This window comes from Canis lupus, chromosome 1 (genome assembly GCF_048164855.1).
Source record: "Canis lupus baileyi chromosome 1, mCanLup2.hap1, whole genome shotgun sequence".
NCBI classification, from domain to species: Eukaryota; Metazoa; Chordata; class Mammalia; order Carnivora; family Canidae; genus Canis; species Canis lupus.
The window spans coordinates 116,850,477-116,873,143 of NC_132838.1; the positions used below are offsets into that span (position 1 = coordinate 116,850,477).

The 22,667-nt window shown below is 37.8% G+C and overlaps 2 protein-coding genes across 35 annotated transcripts in view; one reads left to right on the top strand and one right to left on the bottom strand.

Annotated features, from left to right (window-relative positions):
* The window catches only part of ZNF461 (zinc finger protein 461), a 51,979-nt gene extending 51,677 nt beyond the window's left edge, over positions 1 to 302 (bottom strand). For 9 of the 17 annotated variants that reach the window (XM_072843153.1, XM_072843286.1, XM_072843593.1 and 6 more), the window contains exon 1: positions 109 to 301. The gene's annotated coding sequence lies outside the window, so the exon portion shown is untranslated. The other 8 variants (XM_072844059.1, XM_072843982.1, XM_072843907.1 and 5 more) reach the window with 3 other exon arrangements.
* The window catches only part of ZNF567 (zinc finger protein 567), a 27,992-nt gene continuing 5,580 nt past the window's right edge, over positions 256 to 22,667 (top strand). Inside the window, exons 1-6 of one of the 18 annotated variants that reach the window (XM_072837844.1) lie at positions 256 to 379; positions 928 to 1,019; positions 1,755 to 2,095; positions 3,648 to 3,721; positions 21,502 to 21,628; positions 21,887 to 21,973. In XM_072837844.1, the coding sequence (XP_072693945.1) occupies positions 3,713 to 3,721; positions 21,502 to 21,628; positions 21,887 to 21,973 (223 nt within the window). In that variant the 5' untranslated portion in view covers positions 256 to 379; positions 928 to 1,019; positions 1,755 to 2,095; positions 3,648 to 3,712. The other 17 variants (XM_072838359.1, XM_072837757.1, XM_072838214.1 and 14 more) reach the window with 17 other exon arrangements.

Consider the following 22,667-nt stretch of genomic DNA (forward strand, 5'->3'; position numbering starts at 1 on the left):
CTGTCAAGGGTACGTCACCGCACATTTGGCCACAAACGCGCATACACAGGCTTGAGCCCCGGGCTCCACACGCCCTGTCTGCACCGTGGGGGCGACGGGCTTCCTCACCGTGCGCGACGGTTGCCACCTGGAGCGCGACGACTTTCAGCGTTTCGGGCGATAACCAGAGACGACCCGGGATGGAAGTTCTTTTCGAAAGCTGCACAGGGGCTGTGGGAAATGTAGTTCAAGGCCGGAAAAGCCCGTATGACGAAAAGGCGCGCGAGCGGGCGCGCACCCGCACGGAGGCTGCGGCCTCAAAGACCCAGCCGCGGAGACCCTTGGGAGGTACGGGCCGCGCGGGAGTACGCAGGCGCAGACGGCCGGCCAGTGGTCGAAGGTGAGGCTGGTGGGTCCTACGGAGGCAGAGGAGGCGGGTGATGGCGGGACCCGGGGGGAATGCCGAGGAGGGAGGCGGCAACCTGGGCCGGGAAAAGCAAGGAAGGAAGAGGGAGCCTGGGCCAAGAAGGTCAGGGAGGAAGGCGAGAGTCTGGGCCCTACAGAGAGCGAGGAGGGAAGCGAGAACCTAAGCAGAAGAAGGAACCAGGAGCCGGGGCCGGGAAATGCCGAGGAAGAAATAGGGAGCCCGGCCCGGGGAGCGCCCTAGAGGCAACCGGTAGTCCAAGCTGGACAGCGCCGAAGAGAGAACTGGAAGCCTGTGGCGGGTGTGAGGTTGGGGAGGGCAGGAATTTTGTCTGTTTTGTTTTGTTTTGTTACCCCCATGAGGAAACCCCAACTCTGGGAGTGCGGCCTGGCGCACTCGGGCGTTCAGTTCGTGGAGCTTTTTGTGGCTGTCCTTGCGTAGTTCGGGCATGTGTTACTTCGTGTGACGTTGTGGAGCCGGCTGTTTGTGAAAGTGATAAGGTCTGTGTCTAATTTTTCAAATAGGTTGCGAGTCGATTTATGTTTGAGACTGCATGCGACTTTGGAGAGACGACAGTAAGGGGTTTGTGAGTAAAATTTTGCTACTTTGTGTAGAGGTATGTTATGGGCTCTGTGAGATTATACATGACGTGTGCCTATGGGATTGGGATTGTGTCTTGGGTGATATAACTGTGTCTTTGTCTAATTTTTAGTGTTTTGTGTGCACAATATGTGGTAATTCATGAATGTTTATTGTGACTGAGAGCGCTTGAGAAATTGGTTGCATGACCAGTTAAATATGTATTGTTTAGATTATCTGAATATTGGCCTTTTTATACGCTTGTAGAATTTGACTCTGTGGCAGTTAGACAAGTGAAATTGATTTTTTTTTAATGGAGAGAAAGTAAAATAAAAATAATTTTCAGATGCTAGAATTATGTATTGGGAAACCCCACACTGTCTAATAACTGGTATGGTTAAAATGAGTAGAACAGCATTTGGGAGGACACATACAAAAATTTTCTCCCATAATTACCACTCAAATTTTCTGTTCGGGTGAATCTCTTCTTTTCCCTGCTGCTGGATGCATTCCTAGACAGATTTAGTAATTTCTTTAGTCATTCTGAAGATTGAATCTGTTGAACATTCAAATACAAGATCAGTCTCATTTTATAATAGCTATTTAGATAAATAAGATATTCACTATAGAAATCAATACTTCAAATTTGTTTTAAACGTAGAAACTCTCCCTCCTGCTGGAAGCCTGTGGGGATGCGGGTCAAGGGGAGTACATGATCAGTTTCTTTTCTAATTCTTCAACTTCAATTTTGTCTCCTCTTTAACCCCTCTAGGTGGGTAGTCTCTAGCTGGAATGGATTGGGAGCTGGAAAACAGGAGACAAGTCAGGGACAAGAAGAGGCTAACATGATTGGTACCATTATAATTTAGTGTAAGTCATGTCTTAACGTTCTGAGAGAACCCACTGCTGGGAACTTCCAGACACACTTCCCTTCTCATGGGTACAGCCACTTCTCCAGCTGTCTCCTCAGTGTTTCCTCTGGGCATGCAGTAGTCCACCTGCTCTGGTCCACCTGCTCTGGTGGGTCTTGTCTCTCCAGTGAGTCCTCTTGGACAAGAGGATCCAAGCCAACCCAGGCAGGCTCCATCCATGGGTTGCCCATCTAGAGCTCAGGTGAGAATTAACCCCCTCAGTCACTTTGCCCTCTTACATACTGGAAATATGTACATTTCCCCAAAATTCTCATACCACTTTGGTTCCCAGTGACATCAGCATCTCAGAGGCCCTTTGTTTATTATAAGAAAACACCCACTTTTCTCCCCCCAGAAAACTATACCCTATAAATAATTTTTACTCTCTTAGACATTTCCTTCTCTCAGCCTAAGTAGGGTTAAATTAATAGTAGCAAAACCTAAAAAAAAACTTCCTTTTTTTTTTTTTTAAGACTTTATTTTAGAATGACAGACGCTTAGAAGCTTGTTTTGCTCACCATCTTTGGGACATCTGCTGAGACTGAGAGAAAAATTTTAAGTTACCATGCTATTAAAAGCAATACAACAATTAGAAAACTCAGAAGTTTGCTGGGAAAAAACATTGACAAATCAATAGGCTTCATATGTGTGCTTGTGTGTATATATATGTATCATAAAACTATGGAAAATGGCTAGGGGCCATCGAAAATATGAGATACAAAGGATTTTGTAGCCTGTGAAAAAAGAATTAATGTTTCTAAGGGACTCAAAAAGTAAGACTTGAATAAAAGAACAGGAAGAATTGTGATAAAGTGTCAACTCCCTAACATTTCATGCAGTCCCATTAAAATTCAGTAAAATTTTTGAACTTTCTGAAGTTCTTAGGAGAAAATGAACAAGCCAAAAATTCTAAAAGAAATAAACAGGGAAGTAGCCCTAACCTGATACTAAAATGTGTTTTAAAACTGTAATGACTGCAGAGTCATCGAGACAATCAAATGAACAGATCATTAAACCTAAATAAAAAATCCAGATCTACTCAAATATATAAAGGAAATAAAGATGGCAGTTTTGATGAAGAGAGGAAGTAATAGGTTATTGAACACCTGACAGTACTAAACCAAATGGTAAATAATATAAGTTGTTTTGCATAGGAAAAACACATCAATTGAGAAACCATAAAAAATTAAGTGAATATAATATTTCCTTCCTTTAAAAAAGATCTAATAACCAATCTAGAAAATAAAAATATGATAGAGAAGTGAAAGAATTATAAGAGGTCATTTACAGATAAACTAAGGATATTTTTTTAAACTTCTGAAAAGAATCTTATTTTCTGTCATAATAAGAAAAATAAAACCTAGAACCACAATTTTCTACCTATTGGATACGCCGGCATCAAGGAGATTATATTAGTAGCATTTGTCAGGGCATGAGGTGATAAGTATTCACATACACTTCTGGTGATAGTATAAAAGAACATTATGGTGAGCAGCTTGGAGGTAAGCTGCTAAGAGAGAAAGGAGGGGAACTTCCCCAAAATCTAACCTGTTGCCCAAGAGCTTATTTCTCTGGATTTGGGGATAAGGATGTCTAGGTCATTCTCTCCCCAAGATTATGTGGAATATGCGGAGTGGTCAAGGGCCAAAGCAAGGGAAATGGAAGCAATTTCAATTGAGTCTTAAGTTGTAAGAGAGCTGTAAGGCATATATAGTGTCATGTGGCTTCTTTTCATCTTGGCTTTGCCTTCATAGGAACTGCCTCTTTTCCAAAGAGGAACCCAAAGGAAGACTGGTCACCTCTTGCATATCTCAAAACCATGGCACAGGTGAGGTAATGGTTTCTCTCTCCAAAATTGTGTTGTTTTTATTTTGTTGTTTTTTTTTTTTTTTTAAAGGATATTTGAGCATTTGCCTTTCTTGTACTAAATCCTCCTGCCTATCTTCCCCTTCAGGGAAGTGGTACTCATTTCTTCCCTTATTGGCCAGATAAGCCTTTTCCTTCCACAGACTGCTCCTTCTAATTTTAGCTAGTGTTCACATGTTAAATTGGTATATCATTGAACATCTTTCTCAGTCTTCTCCTAGGAGCAGAGCTGGGACAAAAAAATGCATTTCCTCGAATGAGAGGATATTACTGCATGAACTTGTCTTGTTTAGATAAAAACAGTCAAGATGGAGATGGAACTAATAGATTGCTTTTAGTAAGTGGCAAAGAATCTTGTCTTGAGGCTTTGAGAATAGAGCTATGCTGGGCAAATTGTACAAAGAACTGAGAACCTTGCTTTTCTCCGGTCTGATTCTTCAGTTTTGCTCATAGCTGCTAACAGTTCCTGAAAATCTGTGGCCTGCCAGTAACATTCCTCTGTTATGCTAATGGTGTTCCTATGTTTAAATTTCTTATAATTTTATATTTGGGTGCAGGGGAAGTAAATGAATATGCTTAGATGACCATATTGAATTACAAGTGTAACTCTTGAAATATTCTGCCCTTGGTTTCAAAGATGTTACTCTTTTGGTTTTCAGAAAATTCATCTTTAGCAGCATCTGGATGTCTCAGTTGGTTAAGTGTCTGACTCTTGGTGTCAGCTCAGGTCATGATCTCAGGGTTATGGGATTGAGCCCCTCCTCTGAGTCAGCTATTCTCCCTCTCCCTCTATGCCTTCCCTCCACTCGTGCGCACATGCTCTCTCACTCTCTCTCTCTAAATAAAATATTTTTTAAAAAAGAAAGAAAATTCATCTTTATATCTGGACCTCTTAAATGCTAGTATCCTCCAGATTCTTTATTCGTTCTCTTCTCTTTACAGTCTCCTATTCCTATTCACAATCTACCACTATTCTAATGATGCTCACATAATTTTTAACCTAAACCTCTGTCAAAACCATATTCAGTCTCCAACTATGTATCACCACCTGCATGTTCCACAGATACTTCATCCCCAAGATTTATCTCATTATCTCCTGCCCATCCTATTCTTCCTGGTTTTGTTTTCAATCTGCTTTGACCCTTGTCCCATACCCACCTGCTAATACAGCTGTCTTCAGTTAAATAAATGTTTCTCTTCCACTGCACAATTTAGTGGTTAATCTTATTCCTTATAAAACAGTTCCTTCATCCCCACTGATATCTTTGAGTACCTCTGTCATATCATGGTCACTTGTCCCATTTAACACCTTTGCTCCTTTTCCAGTCCTCCAAGTGCTCACCCCAATTCTCACTGAGGGATCTTTGTGTTCTGTGTTTTTCTGTCTAACCCTGTGCATGTGTGTGTGTGTGTGTGTGTGTGTTAAAATATACATAATATAAAATTTCACCATTTTAGCCATTGTTAAATTTATAGTTTAGTCCCATTAAGTACGTTCACGATGTTGTGTAACCAGTACCACTATGTATTTCTATAATTTTTTTATCATCCCAGACAGAAACTCTGTACTTACATTAACCAATGAACTGTTATCTTCTACTTTTTACAGCATCAGACCTAAAGCACATTAGAAGAATGTGTAAAGACAGCCCATTAGGGGAGCAGAAAATGTCAAAATGCTTATTAACAGTTTAAAATCAAGACTGTCATCATTAAAAATAATATGATTTTCTAATTCATGAATATGATGTATATCTTTATTTAGAACTTTAAATTCAGTAATGTTTTATTGTTTTCAGTGTATAGTCTTGCACATTTTGATATATTAATCCCTAGGTATTTATTTTTGTATGTTATTGTAAATGCTATTCATTTTTATTTCAAATTCTCACTGTTTATTGCTGATACATGAAAATGCAGTTGATTTTTTTATATTGACTAACAGTCTTTCTAAAGTCACTTTCTAAGTTTTTTTTGTATATTATGTAGGATTTTCTACATAAATAGTCATGTTATATGTGAATAATGACTGTTTTCCTTCTTTTCAATGTTATTTATTTACTACATTATCTAGAACCTTTAGTACAATATTGAATATGATGTACTTTTTTAACCTTTTGATGTTTGTACAATCTGTAGCAATGCCCCTCTTTCATTTCTGTTATTGGTAATTTGTGTCTTATTCTTTTCCTTGGTCAGTTGGCCAGTTTATCAATTACATTGATCATTTCAAAGTACCAGCTTTTGGTTTTATTGGTTTATTCCATTGTTTTTTTCCCCCTCTAATACTTTGGGTTTAATTAAATCATGTTCTAGTTTTGCAGATGGAAATTTCTATTACTAACATGAGACCTTTTTTCTGATAGAAGCATTTAATGCTATAAATTTCCCTCTAAGTACTGTTTAAGTGGTCTTCAAGAAATTTGAACATAAAAAAAAAAAAAGATATTTGAACATGTTGTATTTTCATTTTGATTCAGTTGAAAATATTTTCTAATTTCTCTTGTGATTTCTTTTTTGACCTATTGGTTGTTTAGAAGAAATGTATTTAATTTCCAAATATTGGAGATTTTCCAGATAGCTTTCTGTTGTTGATTTCTAGTTTAATTCTTTTGCAGTCAGGGAACATACTCTATATAATTTCAGTCTTCTTAAGTTTATGGAGCTTTTTTAAAAAAAATATTTTATTTATTCATGAGAGACACAGTGAGAGAGAGGCAGAGACATAGGCAGAGAGAGAAGCAGGTTCCGTGCAGGGAGCCCGATGTGGGATTCAGTCCTGGGACTCCAGGATCATGCCCTGGGCCGAAGGCAGGCGCCCAACTGCTGAGCCACCCCGGTGTCCCAATGGAGCCGTTTTTTGTGGCAGGATTATAGTTTAAGTTGATGACTGTTCTATGTCCATGTGTAAAGAATATTTATTCTGGAAAAAAAAAAAGAATATTCTGGTGTTACTAGTTAAAGTATTCTCTAAATAATCAGGTCAGATTGCTTGATTATGATGATAAAAATTTCGGTTTCCTTACTGATTTCCAGTCTTGACTGAGAGGAAAGTTGAAATCTTCAATTATGATTTTGGTTTTGTCTATTTTTCCTTTTCTGTTCTATCAGTTTTTGCTTAATGTATTTTGAAGTTCTGTTTTTAAGTACATTCACTTTTATTTTTATTTTTTAATATACTTTTAAAGATTTTATTTATTTATTCATGATAGACACGGGGGGGGGTGGGCAGAGACACAGGCAGAGGGAGAAGCAGGCCCCATGCAGGGAGCCCGATGTGGGATTCGGTCCCGGGACTCCAGGTTAACACCCTGGGCCAAAGGTAGGCGCTAAACCGCTGAGCCACCCAGGGATCCCCTGCATTCACTTTTAGAATTGTTACATTCTCTCATGAATTGACCCACTCTTTCTTTTTTTTTTTTTTAAGATTTATTTATTTATCCATAAGACACAGAGAGAGAGAGAGGCAGAGACACAGGCAAAGGGAGAAGCAGGCTCCATGCAGGGAGCCTGACATGGGACTCGATCCCAGGTCTCTGGGATCACGCCCGGGACTGAAGGCAGCGCTAAGCCATGGAGCCACCTGGGCTGCCCGACCCACTCTTTTATTATGAAATGCCTCATTTAATCCCTAATAATATTTTTTGTTCTGAAACCTATATTGTTTGATATTATAGCCATTTTGGCTTTCTTATGAGTAGTAGTTATACAGTGTACATATTTTCCCTCCTTTTAAAAAAGATTTATTTATTTTAGAGAGAGAATGTGAGCAGGGGGAAGGGCAGATGGAGAGAGAATCTTCAAGCAAACTCCCCACTGAGTGCAGAGCCTGATGCAGGGTTCAATTCCAGAACCCTTAGATCATAACCTACGCCAAAACCAAGAGTTGGATGCTGAACCTACTGAGCTGCCCAGGCACCCCTCCATGCTCTTTACTTTAACTTTCCTGTGTTTTCACATTTTTAGTGAGCTCCTTTTTCAAAGATTTGATTGATTGATTGATTGATTGATTGATTTGAGAGAGAGAGAGTACGAGCAGGAGGAGGAGCAGAGGGAGAGGGACAAACAGACTCAATGCTGAGACCAGAGCCTGATGTCAGCCTCAGTCTCATGACCCTGGGACCATGAACTGAGCTGAAACCAAGAGTTGAATGCTTAACTAAGCCACCCAGGTGCCCCTATAATGAGTTTCTTACAGATAGTATATAATTTGTTCTGACTTTTTTCTCTAGTCTGATCCTACTTTTTAATTGGAGTTTTTAGTCCATTTTCATTTAATGTGATTATTGGTAACTTAAGTTTAAATATACCATATTGTCATTTTTTCCATTTCTCCCTATTGTTATTTTACTGTTATTGTTCCTTTTTCTATTCTTATTTTCTTTTGGATTGAGAAATTTTTTTAAGATTCAATTTTTTCCTATAATAGTCACATATTACAAGTACTTTTTTGTTTTTTGGATTTTTTGGTGGTTATTCTAGGCCAAGGATTAGCAAACTATTGCCTGAGGACTAAATCAGGCAGACCACCTGGTTTTGTAAATAAAGTTTGGAAAGCTTATGTTGCTTTCTCTTCAATTTTACTCCTCTTTCCTTCTTCGGTGTCTAATCTGTTGTACTCCCATCCATTGTTTTTTTCATGTTATATATTTTTCTTGTCCAGAAGTTCTTTTTGATCCTTTTTTATATCTCCGTTTTCTCTCATATTCATCTTCTACATTCTTGAGCTTATGGAGCATGTTTAAAATATCTGCTTTAACATCCTTATTTATAAAATCTATCATCTGTTTCTGGTTTTTGTTTTATTTTCCTTCTGAATATAGGTCCTATTTTCCTGCTTCTTTACATGCCTGGAATTTTTTAAAAATTATTTATTTATTCATGAGAGACACACAGAGAGAGGCAGAGATATGGGCAGAGGGAGAAGCAGGCTCCTCTCAGGGAACCCGATGTGGGACTTGATCCCCAACCCAGGATCACGACCTGAGCCAATGGCAGATGCTCAACTGCTGAGCCACCCAGGTGTCCTATACCTGGAATTTTTATATTTGAATTTTCAAATTGCTGAATGCTGTATTTTGTTACATTCCTTTAAAGAGTTAAGTTACTTCAGGTCGTGACCCTTTTGAGGGTTAATCTTTTGTCACTGTAGAGCAGCATTTAGTCTAGGGCCAGTTTAGTCCCTAATTACTAAGGTTAACAACTGATAGTTTACAGCGAAATCTAGCCTACTGCCTGTTTTTGTGAATAAAATCGTATTGGAACACAGCTATACTAATTTTTTTTTTTCATATTGTCTATGATTACTTTTGCACTACAACCATAGAGTAGTGTAACAGAGACCATATGGCCCACAGGTCTGGCCCTTACACAGAAACCTTGCCAACTCCTGCTCTGCCCAAAGTCTGTGTATTATCAGCTCCCTCTGTTCTGGCTAGTGAGAATACAGACCGTTCTCATACCTATTTGAGCTCTGGGAATTGTTCACCATATTACTTTCTTTTTCTTTACCCAACTCCACAGAGTTTTACTCCCATGGATTTTGCAGACTAGTATTCAGTCATAGATTCAAGGGAATCATTCTACAGATGTCTGGAGTGGTCTTGGTATATGCATATGTCTGTGTGTCTGTCTCTGTCTCTGCTGTTCTCTACTCTTAATTATTTTGCCTGGTAGTTCTAGCCATCTTAGACCCTCCGAACTCTGATCTGTTTCTACAACTCAGGGATACTGTTGGGCTCTGTGTATTCTCTCCAAGTTCCTGACCTAGAAACTGTTTTTAGGTGGTAGGCTGGGGCAGTTATAGAGCTTACTTTGCTTCCCTTTTTGCAGGATTACTGTTTTGTCCTGTCAGTTGTGCAGTACTTGAAAACAGATGTTTAATATATTTTTATAATCTTTTAGTTGTTTATGGTAGAGGAGAATTTCTTATAGCAGTTAATTCCCATGGGAATGATAGTGTGAAGTACCGATTTGTTTTATTGGACAGTTAATTTAGCTCAACTCAAACCTCAGACTTCTGACTCTCTAATTGATTGGTGGCAGCTTGAATCCCTGCTTTATTTATTTTATGTTTAACCAGAGTGCTTAGATTCTGGCCCACTCATGCCTAATTCAGTTATTAGCCAAGAATATGAACAAAGTTTTTTTCAAGCTCCTTGGGGCTCCCTTCTGTCTTTCCTTTCTGTGGGATTTCCCTACTTCCTTTCTAGATGCTGCTGTTGCCCTAAACTCTGTCTTTTGGTTCTTCAAGCCAGTAAGACCATGGGTTTCCACCTCAATTTTATTTGCCACTCACAATCTCTTCTTGGGACTTGCCCTCAGGCTACAAGTTGTATAAATTGGCAGTTCCCCCTTTGCTCTTCTGTCCTTCCAAATGTAAACCCTCCTCTCCAGTTTCTGTCTGTTTGGGTCACTTTGCAGTGCAAAGTGTATACACTATATATATGTGTATGTAAATGTATGCACTGTATATATACGTATGTAAGTGTATACGCTATATATCTATGTATGTATATATATATTTATATAGGATTTTATTTATTTATTTGAGAGAGAGTGTGTGTACAAGTGGGGGAGAGGGAGAACCAGACTCCCCCCTGAGCAGGGAGCCTGATGCAGGGTTCTATCCCAGAACTCTGGGATAATGACCTAAGCCGCAGCTGCTTAACCAACTGAGCCACCCAGGAGCCCCTATGTATTTTTTTAATCTGGAGTTTATAGTTGTTATCTACAGTAACAGTCAAATAAGACATATTCTGCCATTCTTGAAGCAGAACCCCAAACCCACTATCACTTTTTAATTAATTTTATTGCAGTGTAGTTTATATACAATAAAAGCACACATTTAAGTATAGAGTACATGAGCTTTGGAACTTAACTTGTAGTGAGAGAGTCAAAAAAGAAAACTAATCCAGGGGCACTTGAGTGGCTCAGGGGTTGAGTGTCTGTCTGCCTTTGGCTCAGGTCATGATCCTGGGGTCCTGGGATCGAGTCCCGCATCAGGCTCCCCGCAGGGAGCCTGCTCTCTCCCTCTGCCTATGTCTCTGCTTCTTTCTGTATCTCTCATGAATAAATAAATAAAATCTTAAAAATAAATAATTTATATAATATCAGACTTAAGATTTTTTTTAAGATTGTATTTATTTGAAAGAGAGCACACACAAGCGGGGGTGGGAGAGACCAAGGGAGAGGGAAAAGCAGGCTTCTTTTCAGCAGGGAGACTGACAGGGGGCTGGATCACAGGACCCCGAGATCATGACCTGAGCCGAAAGCTGATGCTTAACCAGCTGAGTCACCTAAGCACCCCATGGTTTTTTCCCTCCTACTTTTTGATGGCTACATTTGTAGCCATGCTATTTGTCCTCAATGTTCCTATGAACATTTGCCTAGAAGTCTGTTGGACTATATTTTCATTTCTTTGGGATAAATACCTAGATGTGGAATCAGTGGGTTATATGAAAAACATACGTTTAATTATTATAAGAAACTGCCAGATTTATGGAGAGTGGTTGTGCCATTCTACAATCCCACCAACAATGTATAAGACTTAGAGTAGTTCCATATCCTCACCAACACTTGGTATGGTCACTTTTTATTTTTAGTTATCCATGAGAGTGTGCAATGGTATTTCATTATTTTAATTTTCATTTTCCTAGTGTAAGTAAAAATAGCATTTTTAATTTTGCTTAGTTGATGTTTATGTAGTCTTCTGAACTTGTTAAGAACTTTTGCCAATTTTTAATACGTTGATTTCTTATTTTTATGCTGTGAGAGTTCTTTATATATTCTAGACAGAAATCTTTTGTCAGATAAAGGTACTGTGAATAATCTTTTACCAGTCTGTGTTTCAATTTTTTATTTTCTTAAAGGTCTCTTTCAGAGCTGGTTTTTTTTTTTTTTTTAATTTTTTTTTTCTAAGATTTTATTTCTTTATTCATGAGAGACACAGAGAGAGAGGCAGAGACATAGGTAGAGGGAGAAGCAGGCTCCATGCAGAGAGCCCGATGCAGACCTCGATCCCGGGACTGCAGGATCACGCCCTGAGCCGAAAGCAGATGCTTAACCATTGAGCCACCCAGGTGTCTCTCAGAACTGAAGTTTTTTTTAAAATTTTGACAAAATCCAGTCCATCGGGGTTTTTAATTTTATGATGTGTGCTTTCTGTGTCTTAAGAGTCTTTGCACACTCCACGGTTGTGCATATTTAATTTTTTTGTTTACTATATGAGTATTATGGTTTTATTTTTATTTTTTTTAAGATTTTACTTGTTTATTCATGAGAAACACACAGAAAGAGGCAGAGACACGGGCAGAGAGAGAAGCAGGGAGCCCAAGTGGGACTCGATCCCAGGACTCCAGGATCACACCCTTAGCTGAAGGCAGACACTTAACCACTGAGCCACCCAGGCGTCCCAAGTATTTTGGTTTTATATTTTCTCTCTCTTTTTTTTTTTAAGTGAATGATCTATTTCAATATAATTCTTTCGTATGCTATAAGAGTTGAGGTTCCTTTTTAAAATTTTTTAAATGAATATTCAGTTTTTCCAGAGTAGTGAAAAGATATCCCTTCTCTACTGAATTATCATGGAACCTCTGTTAACAGTTAACCATACATGTATGTGTAGGAGTCTTTCCATAGTCTGTTTTATTGATCTGTATTTTTACCCCTTCACCAACATACACGGTCTTGATTATTCTGTTAGGTCACAAAATCAGGTACTGTGAATCTTCCAACACTGACTTTTTAAAACTTGTTTAGATGCTAGGTATTTTACATTTCCAGGTAAATTTTAAAATCAACTTATCAATCTCTAAATCAGTCTACTAAGAGGTACCTGGGTGACTCCGTCAGTTAATCATTCAACTCTTGGTTTTGGCTCAGGTCGTGATCTCACGGGTGATGAGATCAAGCCCTGCATCGGGCTCGCATTTAGCAGGGATTATCTCTGACTCTTCCCCCATTTGCATGCTCATACAATTGCATGACCTCTCTCTCTCTCAAATAAATAAATAAATAAACAAACAAACAAATAAATAAATAAAATCTTTAAAAAAATCAAACCATGTGTTACGAGATTATTATTAAAGTGGTACTGTAAGTGGCACCTGGCTGGCTTAGTTAATGGAACATGTGACTCTTGACCTCAGGGTTGTGAGTTTGAGGTGCACATTGGATAGCCATACTTAAAATCTTTAAGGGGCACCTTGGTGGCTCAGTTGGTTAAAGCATCTGCCTTCAGCTCAGGTCATGATCTCAGGGTCCTGGGATCAAGCCCCACATTAGGCTCCCTGCTTAGCAGAGTCTGCTCCTCACTCTTCCTCTGCCCCTCCCCTCCTCACTCATGCTCTCTCTCTCTCTCTCCTCTCTAATAAATAAATTCTTTAAAAACAATAAAATCTTTTTTAAAAAAAATGGTGCTCCGCTAATATGGAATGAGTTAGATTGTTGTCAGTATTCTTTAGAGATTCTAAATCTGTCCATATTTTCACCCCTTTTGATCTAGTTCTTTCATTTACTGACAGATATTATCATCAACAATGTTTTGGACTCGTTTAAGTCTCATGTTACTTTTGTCAATTTTTGCCTAATGTATTTTGAAACTTTTTTTTATTTAAGTACATATACATTTGTAATTGTTTCATTTTTCTGGTGTATTTACTTTTGTATCATAAAATGCCCCTCTGTAATCCTCAACTTTCTAGTGTTTGTGTGTAATTTTCCATCCATAACTTTCAGCCTATTTTGTCTACAATATTTAAAATATCTCTCTTATAGACAGTTATATTTGAGTCTTGCTTTTTCGTGCATTCTAATAATCCTGGCCATTTTATTGGAGTATTTAGCCCTTTTATATTTAATAAAATTAGAGGTATATGGATATAGGGCTACCATTTTGCTGTTTGTTTTCCAAATGCCTAACCTGTTTTAAGTTTTTATTTAAATTCTTACTAGTTAACATATAATGAAATATTGGTTTCAGGAGTAGAATTTAGTGACTTATCACTTAAATATAACCAATGCTTATCACAACATGTGCCCTCCTTAATACCCATCACCCATTTAGCCCATCCCCCACTGACTTCCCCTCCAGCAACCCTGTTTGTTCTCTATAACTAAGACTCTATGATTTACCCTCCACTCCTTTTCTTTTTTTCCTTTCTCCTATGTTCATCTGTTTTGTTTCTTAAATTCCACATGAGTGAAATCATATGGTATTTGTTTTTCTCTGACTTATTTAGCTTAGTATAATACACTCTGTGTCATTGTGAATGGCAAGAAATATTCCATTATATACACACACACACACCACATGTGTGTTATATATAAACACACCACATCTTTGTCCCTGCATCAGTTGATGGACGTCTGGACTCTTTCCATAATTTGGCTATTGTTGAAAATACTGCTATAAACATCAGAGTGCATGTACCCCTTTGAATCTGTATTTTCATTAGTGCATTAGCCTTAGTAGTGTATTTGCTGGGTCTTAGAGTAGTTCTATTTTTAGTTTTTTGAGAAACTTCCATACTCTTTTCCATAGTGGCTCCACCAGTTTGCATTCCTACCAACAGTGTAAGAGAGTTCCCCTTTCTCTGCATCCTCACCAACATCATTGTTTAATGTGTTGTTAATTTTAGCCATTTTGACAGGCATGAGGCAGTATCATGGTTTTGATTTGTATTTCCCTCATGAGTGATGTTGAGCATCTTTTCATGTGTCTGTTAGCCATCTGGACATCTTCTTTGGAAAAATGTCTCTTCATGTCTTCTACCCATTTCTTAACTGGATTATTTTTTTGGGGGGGGGGTTGAGTTTGATAAATTCTTTACAGTTTTTGTAAACTAACCCTATATCAGGTATGCCATTTGCAAATATTTTCTCCTATGCTGTCCATTTCCTTTTAGTTTTGTTAATTGTTTCTTTCACTGTGCAGAAGCTTTTTATCTTGATGAAGTCTCAATAGTTCATTTTTGCTTTTGTTTCCCTTTCCTTTGGAGACTTGTCAAGTAAGGTTGCTATGGCTGATGTCAAAGAGGTTTCTGCCTGTGTTTTCCTCTAGGATTTTGATGGTTTCCTTCTCACCACAAAATGGTCTTTAATCAATTTTGAATTTACTTTTGTGTATGGTGTAAGAAAGTGGTCCAGTTTCATTCTTTTGCATGTTGCTATCCAGTTTTCCTGACACAATTTGTTGAAGATACTGTCTTTTTCCCATCGGACATTCTTTCCTGCTTTGTTAAAGATTCGTTGGCCATAGAGTTGAAGGTCTACTTCTGGGTTCTTTATTCTGTTCCATTGATATTGTGACAGTACCATACTATCTTGATGACTACAGCTTTGCCATATAACTTGAAATCTGGAATTGTGATGCCTCCAGCTTTGTTTTGCTTTTTCAAGATTGCTTTGGCTATCTGGGGTCTTTTGTGGTTCCCTACAAATTTTAGGATTGTTTATTCTAGCTCTGTGAAAAATGCTGGTGGTATTTTGATAGGGATCACATTAAATGTGTAGTTTTGGATAATAAAGGCATTTTAACAGTATTCTTCCATTTCTCTATGTCATCCTCAATTTCTTTCATAAGTGTTCTATAGTTTTCAGAGTACAGATCTTTTACTCTGGTTAGGTTTATTCTTAGGTATCTTTTGGTTGTTGGTGCAACTGTAAATAGGATTTGATTCCCTGATTTTTCTTTCTGCTGCTTCATTATTGGTACGACAATTTCTTCATGATGATTTTGTATCCTACGACTTTGCTGAATTCATATATGAGTCTTTTAGGTTTTCTACCTAGAGTATCATGTTATCTGTAAATAGTGAAAGTTTGGCTTCTTCCTTGCTAATTTAGTTGCCTTTTATTTCTTTTTGTTGTCTGATTGCTGAGGCTAGGACTTCCAGTACTATGTTAAATAACAATGGTGAGAGTAGACATCCCTGTCTTGTTGCTGACCTTAGAGGAAAAACTCTCAGTTTTTTCCCCATTGTGGATGATACTAGCTGTGGGTCCTTTGTATTTGGTCTTTTTTGATGTTCCATCTATCCCTCTTTTGTTGAGGGTTTTTTTTTTTTTTTTTTTTTTTTGTCAAGAATGGATACTGTATTTTGTCAAATGCTTTTTCTGCATCTTTTGACAGGATCATGTGGTTCTTATCCTTTCTTTTATTAACATAGTGTGTCACATTGATCGATTTGCAATACCGAACCACTCTTGCAGCCCAGGAATAAATCCCACTTGATCGTGGTGAATAATCCTTTTAACGTACTGTTAGATTTGGTTTGCTAGTATCTTGTTGAGAATTTTTGTGTCCATATTCATCAAGGATATTGGCATAGGGGACACCTGGGTGGCTGACTGGTTGAGCATCTGCCTTTGGCTCAGGTCATGATCCTATGATCCTGAGATCAAGTCTCACATCGGGATCTCCTCGGAGAGCCTGCTTCTCCCTCTGCCCATGTCTCTGTGTCTCTGCCTCTCTCTGTGTCTTTCATGAATAAATAAATGAAATCTTAAAAAAAAAAAAAAAGGATATTGGCCTATATTTCTCCTTTTTAGTGGGGTGTTTGTCTGGTTTTGGAATAAAGGTAATGCTGGCCTTGTAGAGTGAGTTTGGAAGTTTTCATTCCAGTACTATTTTTTGGAACAGTTTGAGAAAAATAGGTATTAACTCTTCTTTAAATGTTTGGTAGGGATCCCTGGGTGGCGCAGCGGTTTGGCGCCTGCCTTTGGCCCAGGGCGCGATCCTGGAGACCCGGGATCGAATCCCACATCGGGCTTCCGGTGCATGGAGCCTGCTTCTCCCTCTGCCTGTGTCTCTGCCTCTCTCTCTCTGTGACTATCATAAATAAATAAAAATTAAAAAAAAAAAATAATAAAAAAATAAATGTTTGGTAGAATTCCCCTAGGAAGCCATCTGGCCCTGGACTTTTGTTTTTTGGAAGATTTTTGATTCCTGATTCAATTTCTTTACTGGTTATGGGTCTGTTCAAAATTTCTATTCTTATTTCAGATTTGGTAGTTTATATGTTTATAGGAATTTACCCATTTCTTCCAGATTGCCTAGTTTTTTTGGCATGTAATTTTTAATAATGTTCTCTTTTAATTGTTTGTATTTCTTTGGTGTTGGTTGTGATCTCTCTTATTTGTAATTTTATTGATGAGTCTTCTCTTTTCTTTTTGATAAGTCTGGCTAGGTGTTTATCAGTTTTATTAATTCTTTCAAAGAACCAGCTCCTAGTTTCATTGATCTGGTCTGAGGTTTTTTTGTCTATCATTTATTTCTGCTCTAATCTTTATTATTTCCTTTCTTCTGCTGGCTTTAGGCTTTATTTCCTGTTCTTTTCTAGCTCCTTTAGGTGTAAGATTAGGTTGTGTATTTGAGAGTTTTGCTTCTTGAGATAGGCCTGTACTGCTATGCACTTCCCACTTAAAACCACTTTTGCTGTGCACTTCCCACCTAAGACCACTTTTGCTACATCCCAAAGGTTTCACTTTCATTTGTTTCCATGTGTCTGTTTTTTTTTTTTTAAATTTCTTTAATTTCCTTGTTAACCCATTCATTCTTTAATAGGATGTTCTTTAACCTCCATGTATTTATGTTCTTCCCAAATTTTTTCTTGTGGTTGACTTCAAGTTTCATAGTGTTGTAGTCAGAAAATATGCACGGTATGTTCTCAGTTATTTTGTTCTTGTTGAAGCTGGATATGTGACTCAGTATGTATGTGATCTATTCTGGAGAATGTTCCATGTGCACTGGGAAAAATGTATTTTGCTTTAGGATGAAATGTTCTGAATATATCTGTTAAGTCCATCTGGTTTAGTGTGTCATTCAAAGCCATTGTTTCCTTGTTGATCCTCTGCCTAGATGATCTCTCTATTGCTGTAAGTCATGTTAGAAATCTCCTACTATTATTGTATTTTTATCAGTGAATTTCTTTATGTTTGTTATTAATTGATTTATATATTTGGGTGGTCCCAAATTGGGAACATAAATATTTACACTTGCTAGATCTTGTTGGATAGGCCTCTTTATTATGAAATAATGCCTTCTTCATCTCCTATTACAATCTTTGGTTTAAAATCTAGTTACCTGAGGGGCATCTGGGTGGCTCAGTGGTTGAGCATCTGCCTTTGGCCCAGGTTGTGATCCTGGGGTCCTGGGATCGAGTGCCGCCATCAGGCTCCTGTGAGGAGTCTGTGTCTCTGCCTGTGTCTCTGCCTGTGTCTCTGCCTCTCTCTCTCTCTCATGAATAAATAAATTAAATATTTTTTAAAAAGATCGAGTTTACCTGAAAATTGGCTACTCTAGCTTTCTTTTGATGTCCATTAGCATGATAAATGGTTCTACATTCCCTCACTTTCAATCTGTGTATCTTTAACTAACCTGTTTTTTAATCATTTTAAATATATTTTAAGACAGTTTTAGGTTCATGGCAAAATTGTATAGAAAGTACAGAGTTTTAGAGTACATGGCTGGCTCCGTCCTTGGAGCATGTGACTCTTAATCCAAGATTGGGGTCAAGCCCCACATTAGGGATAGACTACTTAAAAGTAAAATCTTAAAAAAAAAAAGATGCCTGGGTGGCTCAGCGGTTGAGCGTCTGCCTTTGGCCCAGGGCATGATCCTGGGGTCCTGGGATCGAGTCCTGCATCAGGCTTCCTGCAGGGAGCCTGCTTCTCCCTCTGCCTATGTCTCTGTCTCTCAAAAAAAAAAAAAAAAAAGGTAGAGTTTCCATTTACTCGTCGTCCCCACACATGAGTAGCCTCCCCATTATCAACATCCTGCAACAAAGTGGTACATTCGTTAGTGAACCTACATTATTAATATATCATTACCTCCTAAAGTCTGTAGTTTACATTAAGGTTCACTCTTGGTCTTATATATTCAGCGGATTTTGACAAATATATAGTGATATGTCCGCCATTATACTATTAGACAGAATAGTTTCATTGCTCTAAAAAATCCTCTGCGCTAAACCTATTTATCCTTTTTTTTTTTTAACTGTCTCCATAGTTTTGCCTTTCCAGAATGTCACATAGTTGGAATTAACAGCCTTTTGTAATTGACTTCTTATGTGCATTTCAAGTTCCTCCTAACCTGCTTTAAAAAAAAAAATCTTTTTTTTTTTTTTTTTTTTTTTTTTTTTTTTTTTTAGTTTTAGGGAAGGCAAGGGTGGTAGAGAGGGAGAGAATCTCAGATGGACTCCCCACTTGATCCCACAACCCTGAGATCATGACCTAAGCTGAAATCAAGAGTCAGATGCTTAACTGAGACAGTCAGGCACCCCAAGCTGTTTTTATTCATCTGTTTTTATATTCATTGTATTTTGTGTCAATCAAATACATTTTAATAGTTAATTTTCATTCATGTATTGACTTTTTAGGTATATCTTTTTCCATGCCCAGGTTTTTCATTACTTCTTTGAACACATTAAGAATAACTGCTTTGAAGCCGTTTTTGGTGGGTTGTTTTTTTGTTTTTTTTTTTTTTTTTTTTGGCACAACAACATTGGGGCCCATTAGGGATTACTTTCTATACCTGGCCTTTTCTTAATATAGGCCATATTCCCCTTCCTCTTCTTTTGTTTTGCTTGTATGTTTAGTAATTTTTGTTAGAAACCTGGATGTCATGAATAATATAGTAATCTGATTCTGTTATGTCTTTTTTTCTGAGGATTATTGGTTCTATCAGACAACTAACTTGCTTGACATCGAACTTTAATTCTGCCCTCACCTCCAAGTGTAAAGCAGCTAATATATCAGCTCAGTTCTTTTTTTTTTTTTTTTTTTTTTCAGCTCAGTTCTTTAAGCTTCCCCCTGCTGCTTTTGACCTTAGCCTCCTTGGGGAAAGGATGTAGGTTTTCCTTGTGTTCATGTAGTTTAGCTCTTTATTAAGGAATTAGTAAGTGTTTACACTTATATTTTAGGGCGTACTTTCTGTAGGTCTCTTTCTTCCAGTGTTTCACCACTTATATTTCTTTTTTTTTTTTTAAAGATTTTATTTATTTATTCATTGACACAGAGAGAAAGAGGCAGAGACACAGGCAGAGGGAGAAGCAGGCTCCATGCAGGGAGCCTGATGTGGGACTCGATCCTGGGACCCCAGGATCACACCCCAGGCGGTGCCAAACCGTTGCGCCACCGGGGCTGCCCACCACTTATATTTCTTGCTGCAACTTCTGACACCTCCATCCAGTAAGATTTCAGTTTTCTTCTGCTTGAGCTATGAGCAGGTTATGTAATACTATTTATCAAAAATGCAGAAATCTCAGAATCTCACTAAGTGTAGTGAAATTTTTCAAAACTCCTTTTTGTCTGCTTTTTCCCAAGTCCTCTGTGATTTCTCCAACAATTGCTTAGTTTAACTCTCACCCAGGAGTTTTTGAAGCATTTATACTCAGGTTCTCATCCTTTCTGTAGTTCTCTCACTTCAAGAATTTATTTCCAGGAGTGCCTTGGTAGCTCAGTCAGCCAGGCATTCCTTGATCTCAGTTCAAGTGTTGATTTCAGGTTGTTTTGTTTTTAAGATTTTACTTATTCATGAGAGACACACAGAGAGAGAGAGGCAGAGACACAGGCAGAGGGAGAAGCAGGCTCGATCTCGGGTCTCCAGGATCAGGCCCTGGACTGAAGGCGGCGCTAAACCACTGAGCCACCCGGGCTGCCCTGATTTCAGGGTTTTAAATTCAAGCTCTGTGTTGGGCTCCACACACTGTGCATGGAGCTTACTTTAGAAATAATTTTTTTTTTTTAAAGAATTTATTTCTAAATCTTTAGCTCATCTGCCAGCTCTCAATTCTGCCTCAAGAGCTGTGGGATTTCTGGTACCTTTATGCAAAAAAAGTCATGAATTGAACAGTTCTTACTCATTGTGGTTGCTGTCCATTAAAAATAAATTCTTGGGGATCCCAGGGTGGCGCAGCGATTTAGCACCTGCCTTTGGCCCAGGGCGCAATCCTGGAGACCCGGGATCGAATCCCACATTGGGCTCCCAGTGCATGGAGCCTGCTTCTCCCTCTGCCTATGTCTCTGCCTCTCTCTCTCTCTCTCTCTCTCTGTGACTATCATACATAAATAAATAAAATTTTAATAAATAAATAAATAAAAATAAAAAATAAAAATTTCTTCAATTTTTGCGTGCTTTGATTGTTTTCCAGTACCATCTGTCATTATTGTGTTCAGATGTATGTATTGTGTTAATTATAAATAATTATTATCTGAGGGATCATTTTCTTGACCAATTCACTATATTCTTTTTGGATGCCAGAAGTTGTTCCCACGCATTTTAAAACCATATTCTCCCTGCATAACACATTAATCTTGACAGGGAAGAATTTTACTTCCTTAATTGTGCTGGCCTTGTAATATACTTCGTCTTGTATATTCTTCTGTTGTAGTACCTGTAACACCTTCTAGCAGGTTTATGTTTATACATACTTTCTTGAAGGTATGTGTTCCTTGCTTTGAGGCTATGCAGGAATAGTGTTTTGTATATCTTGGAACTCCAGTAAACTAATGCAGTTTTGGGGTACACAGTGGCTTTATGTAAATATTTTTAGAATTAATTATTAAATAAATTAAGTGATAGGTACTTCTACTTTCACTTTTGTTTCCCTTATATGTAAATCACAAAACAAAAATGATTGGCTTTCTTTATATTCATATGAATGCCCCAAAGGAACAGGATCAAAAGTAGTCTATAATATCTAGTCAGTTTATTCTGATCATAGTTCCAATCCATTGCAGGCATCAGTGTCATTCAAAGATGTAACTGTGGACTTCACTCAGGAGGAGTGGCAACACCTGGATCCTGCTCAGAAGACTCTCTACATGGATGTGATGTTGGAAAACTATTGCCATCTCATCTCTGTGGGTAAGAAAAACTCCCTTCAAAACTTTCAGTAGTATACATTTCTTTTCAGAGTGCCTGAATTATGCCTTGAAGTTAAGGCTTAGGAGGTGATGAATTATTTGTTAACAGAAAGGATAGTTGTGTACTTTACCTAGAGCAGAGTGTTAAGTTTACTCTTACATGAAGAAATATCTTAATTTGTGGTATTGAAAATATAGTTTACTAATTTTTCAAAAATATCAAAGCCTAAGCAACTTAATTCACATTTTTCTTGATCAGGGTGTCACATGACCAAACCTGATGTGATCCTCAAGTTAGAACGAGGAGAAGAGCCATGGACATCATTTACAGGTCATACCTGCCTAGGTGAGTTTCTGACTCTTTAGGTGGATGAAATCTAGTGGAGAATAAATTTTAAAATGGTCACATGATGAGTGGCACCTTTGAAATATTTTGTCTTTTTAAAGGCTTCTAACCTTTGAAATGGTCATCATGCCTACAAAAACTTAAACTTTTAAATATCACTCTCCTGATATATTCTTTTCTAGTTTGCTTGATGTTATCAAAGATAGTTGCCACTCTTAATCAGAATTTACTATAAGCCTTTCTTCTTTCAGATCTTTTTTCTTGATTTGTGTCTTTTTCTAGCCTTCTCAGTCTCTTATCTTCTTGCCATTTTATATATTTCTTTTAGGGATTCTTAAATCTATTTTTAAAGAAGAGAATATTCTTGGTTAATATTTTTCTTCTCGGTTACTTTCCATTTTTTTTATTTTTCTTTCTTTCTATTACCTCAGATTTTTTTTCTGTGCTAAGTCTAATAAGCTCCCCTTCTCACCACAAATCTAACCGCTAATCTTAAAACTCACTGGTCTTGGTCCAGATTGATATTTCCACAGTTATCATTTTCTTCCAGCAAACTTTTTGTGGTTCATTTTATATGACTGATCATCGTTCCTGAAATCAACCCTTGGTGTGGGTTAAAACATTAACTTATTCTTATCCTGATTCCTTTAGTGATTATTTCCAACTTAGTCTGTTTTCTTCATTACTGGCCATA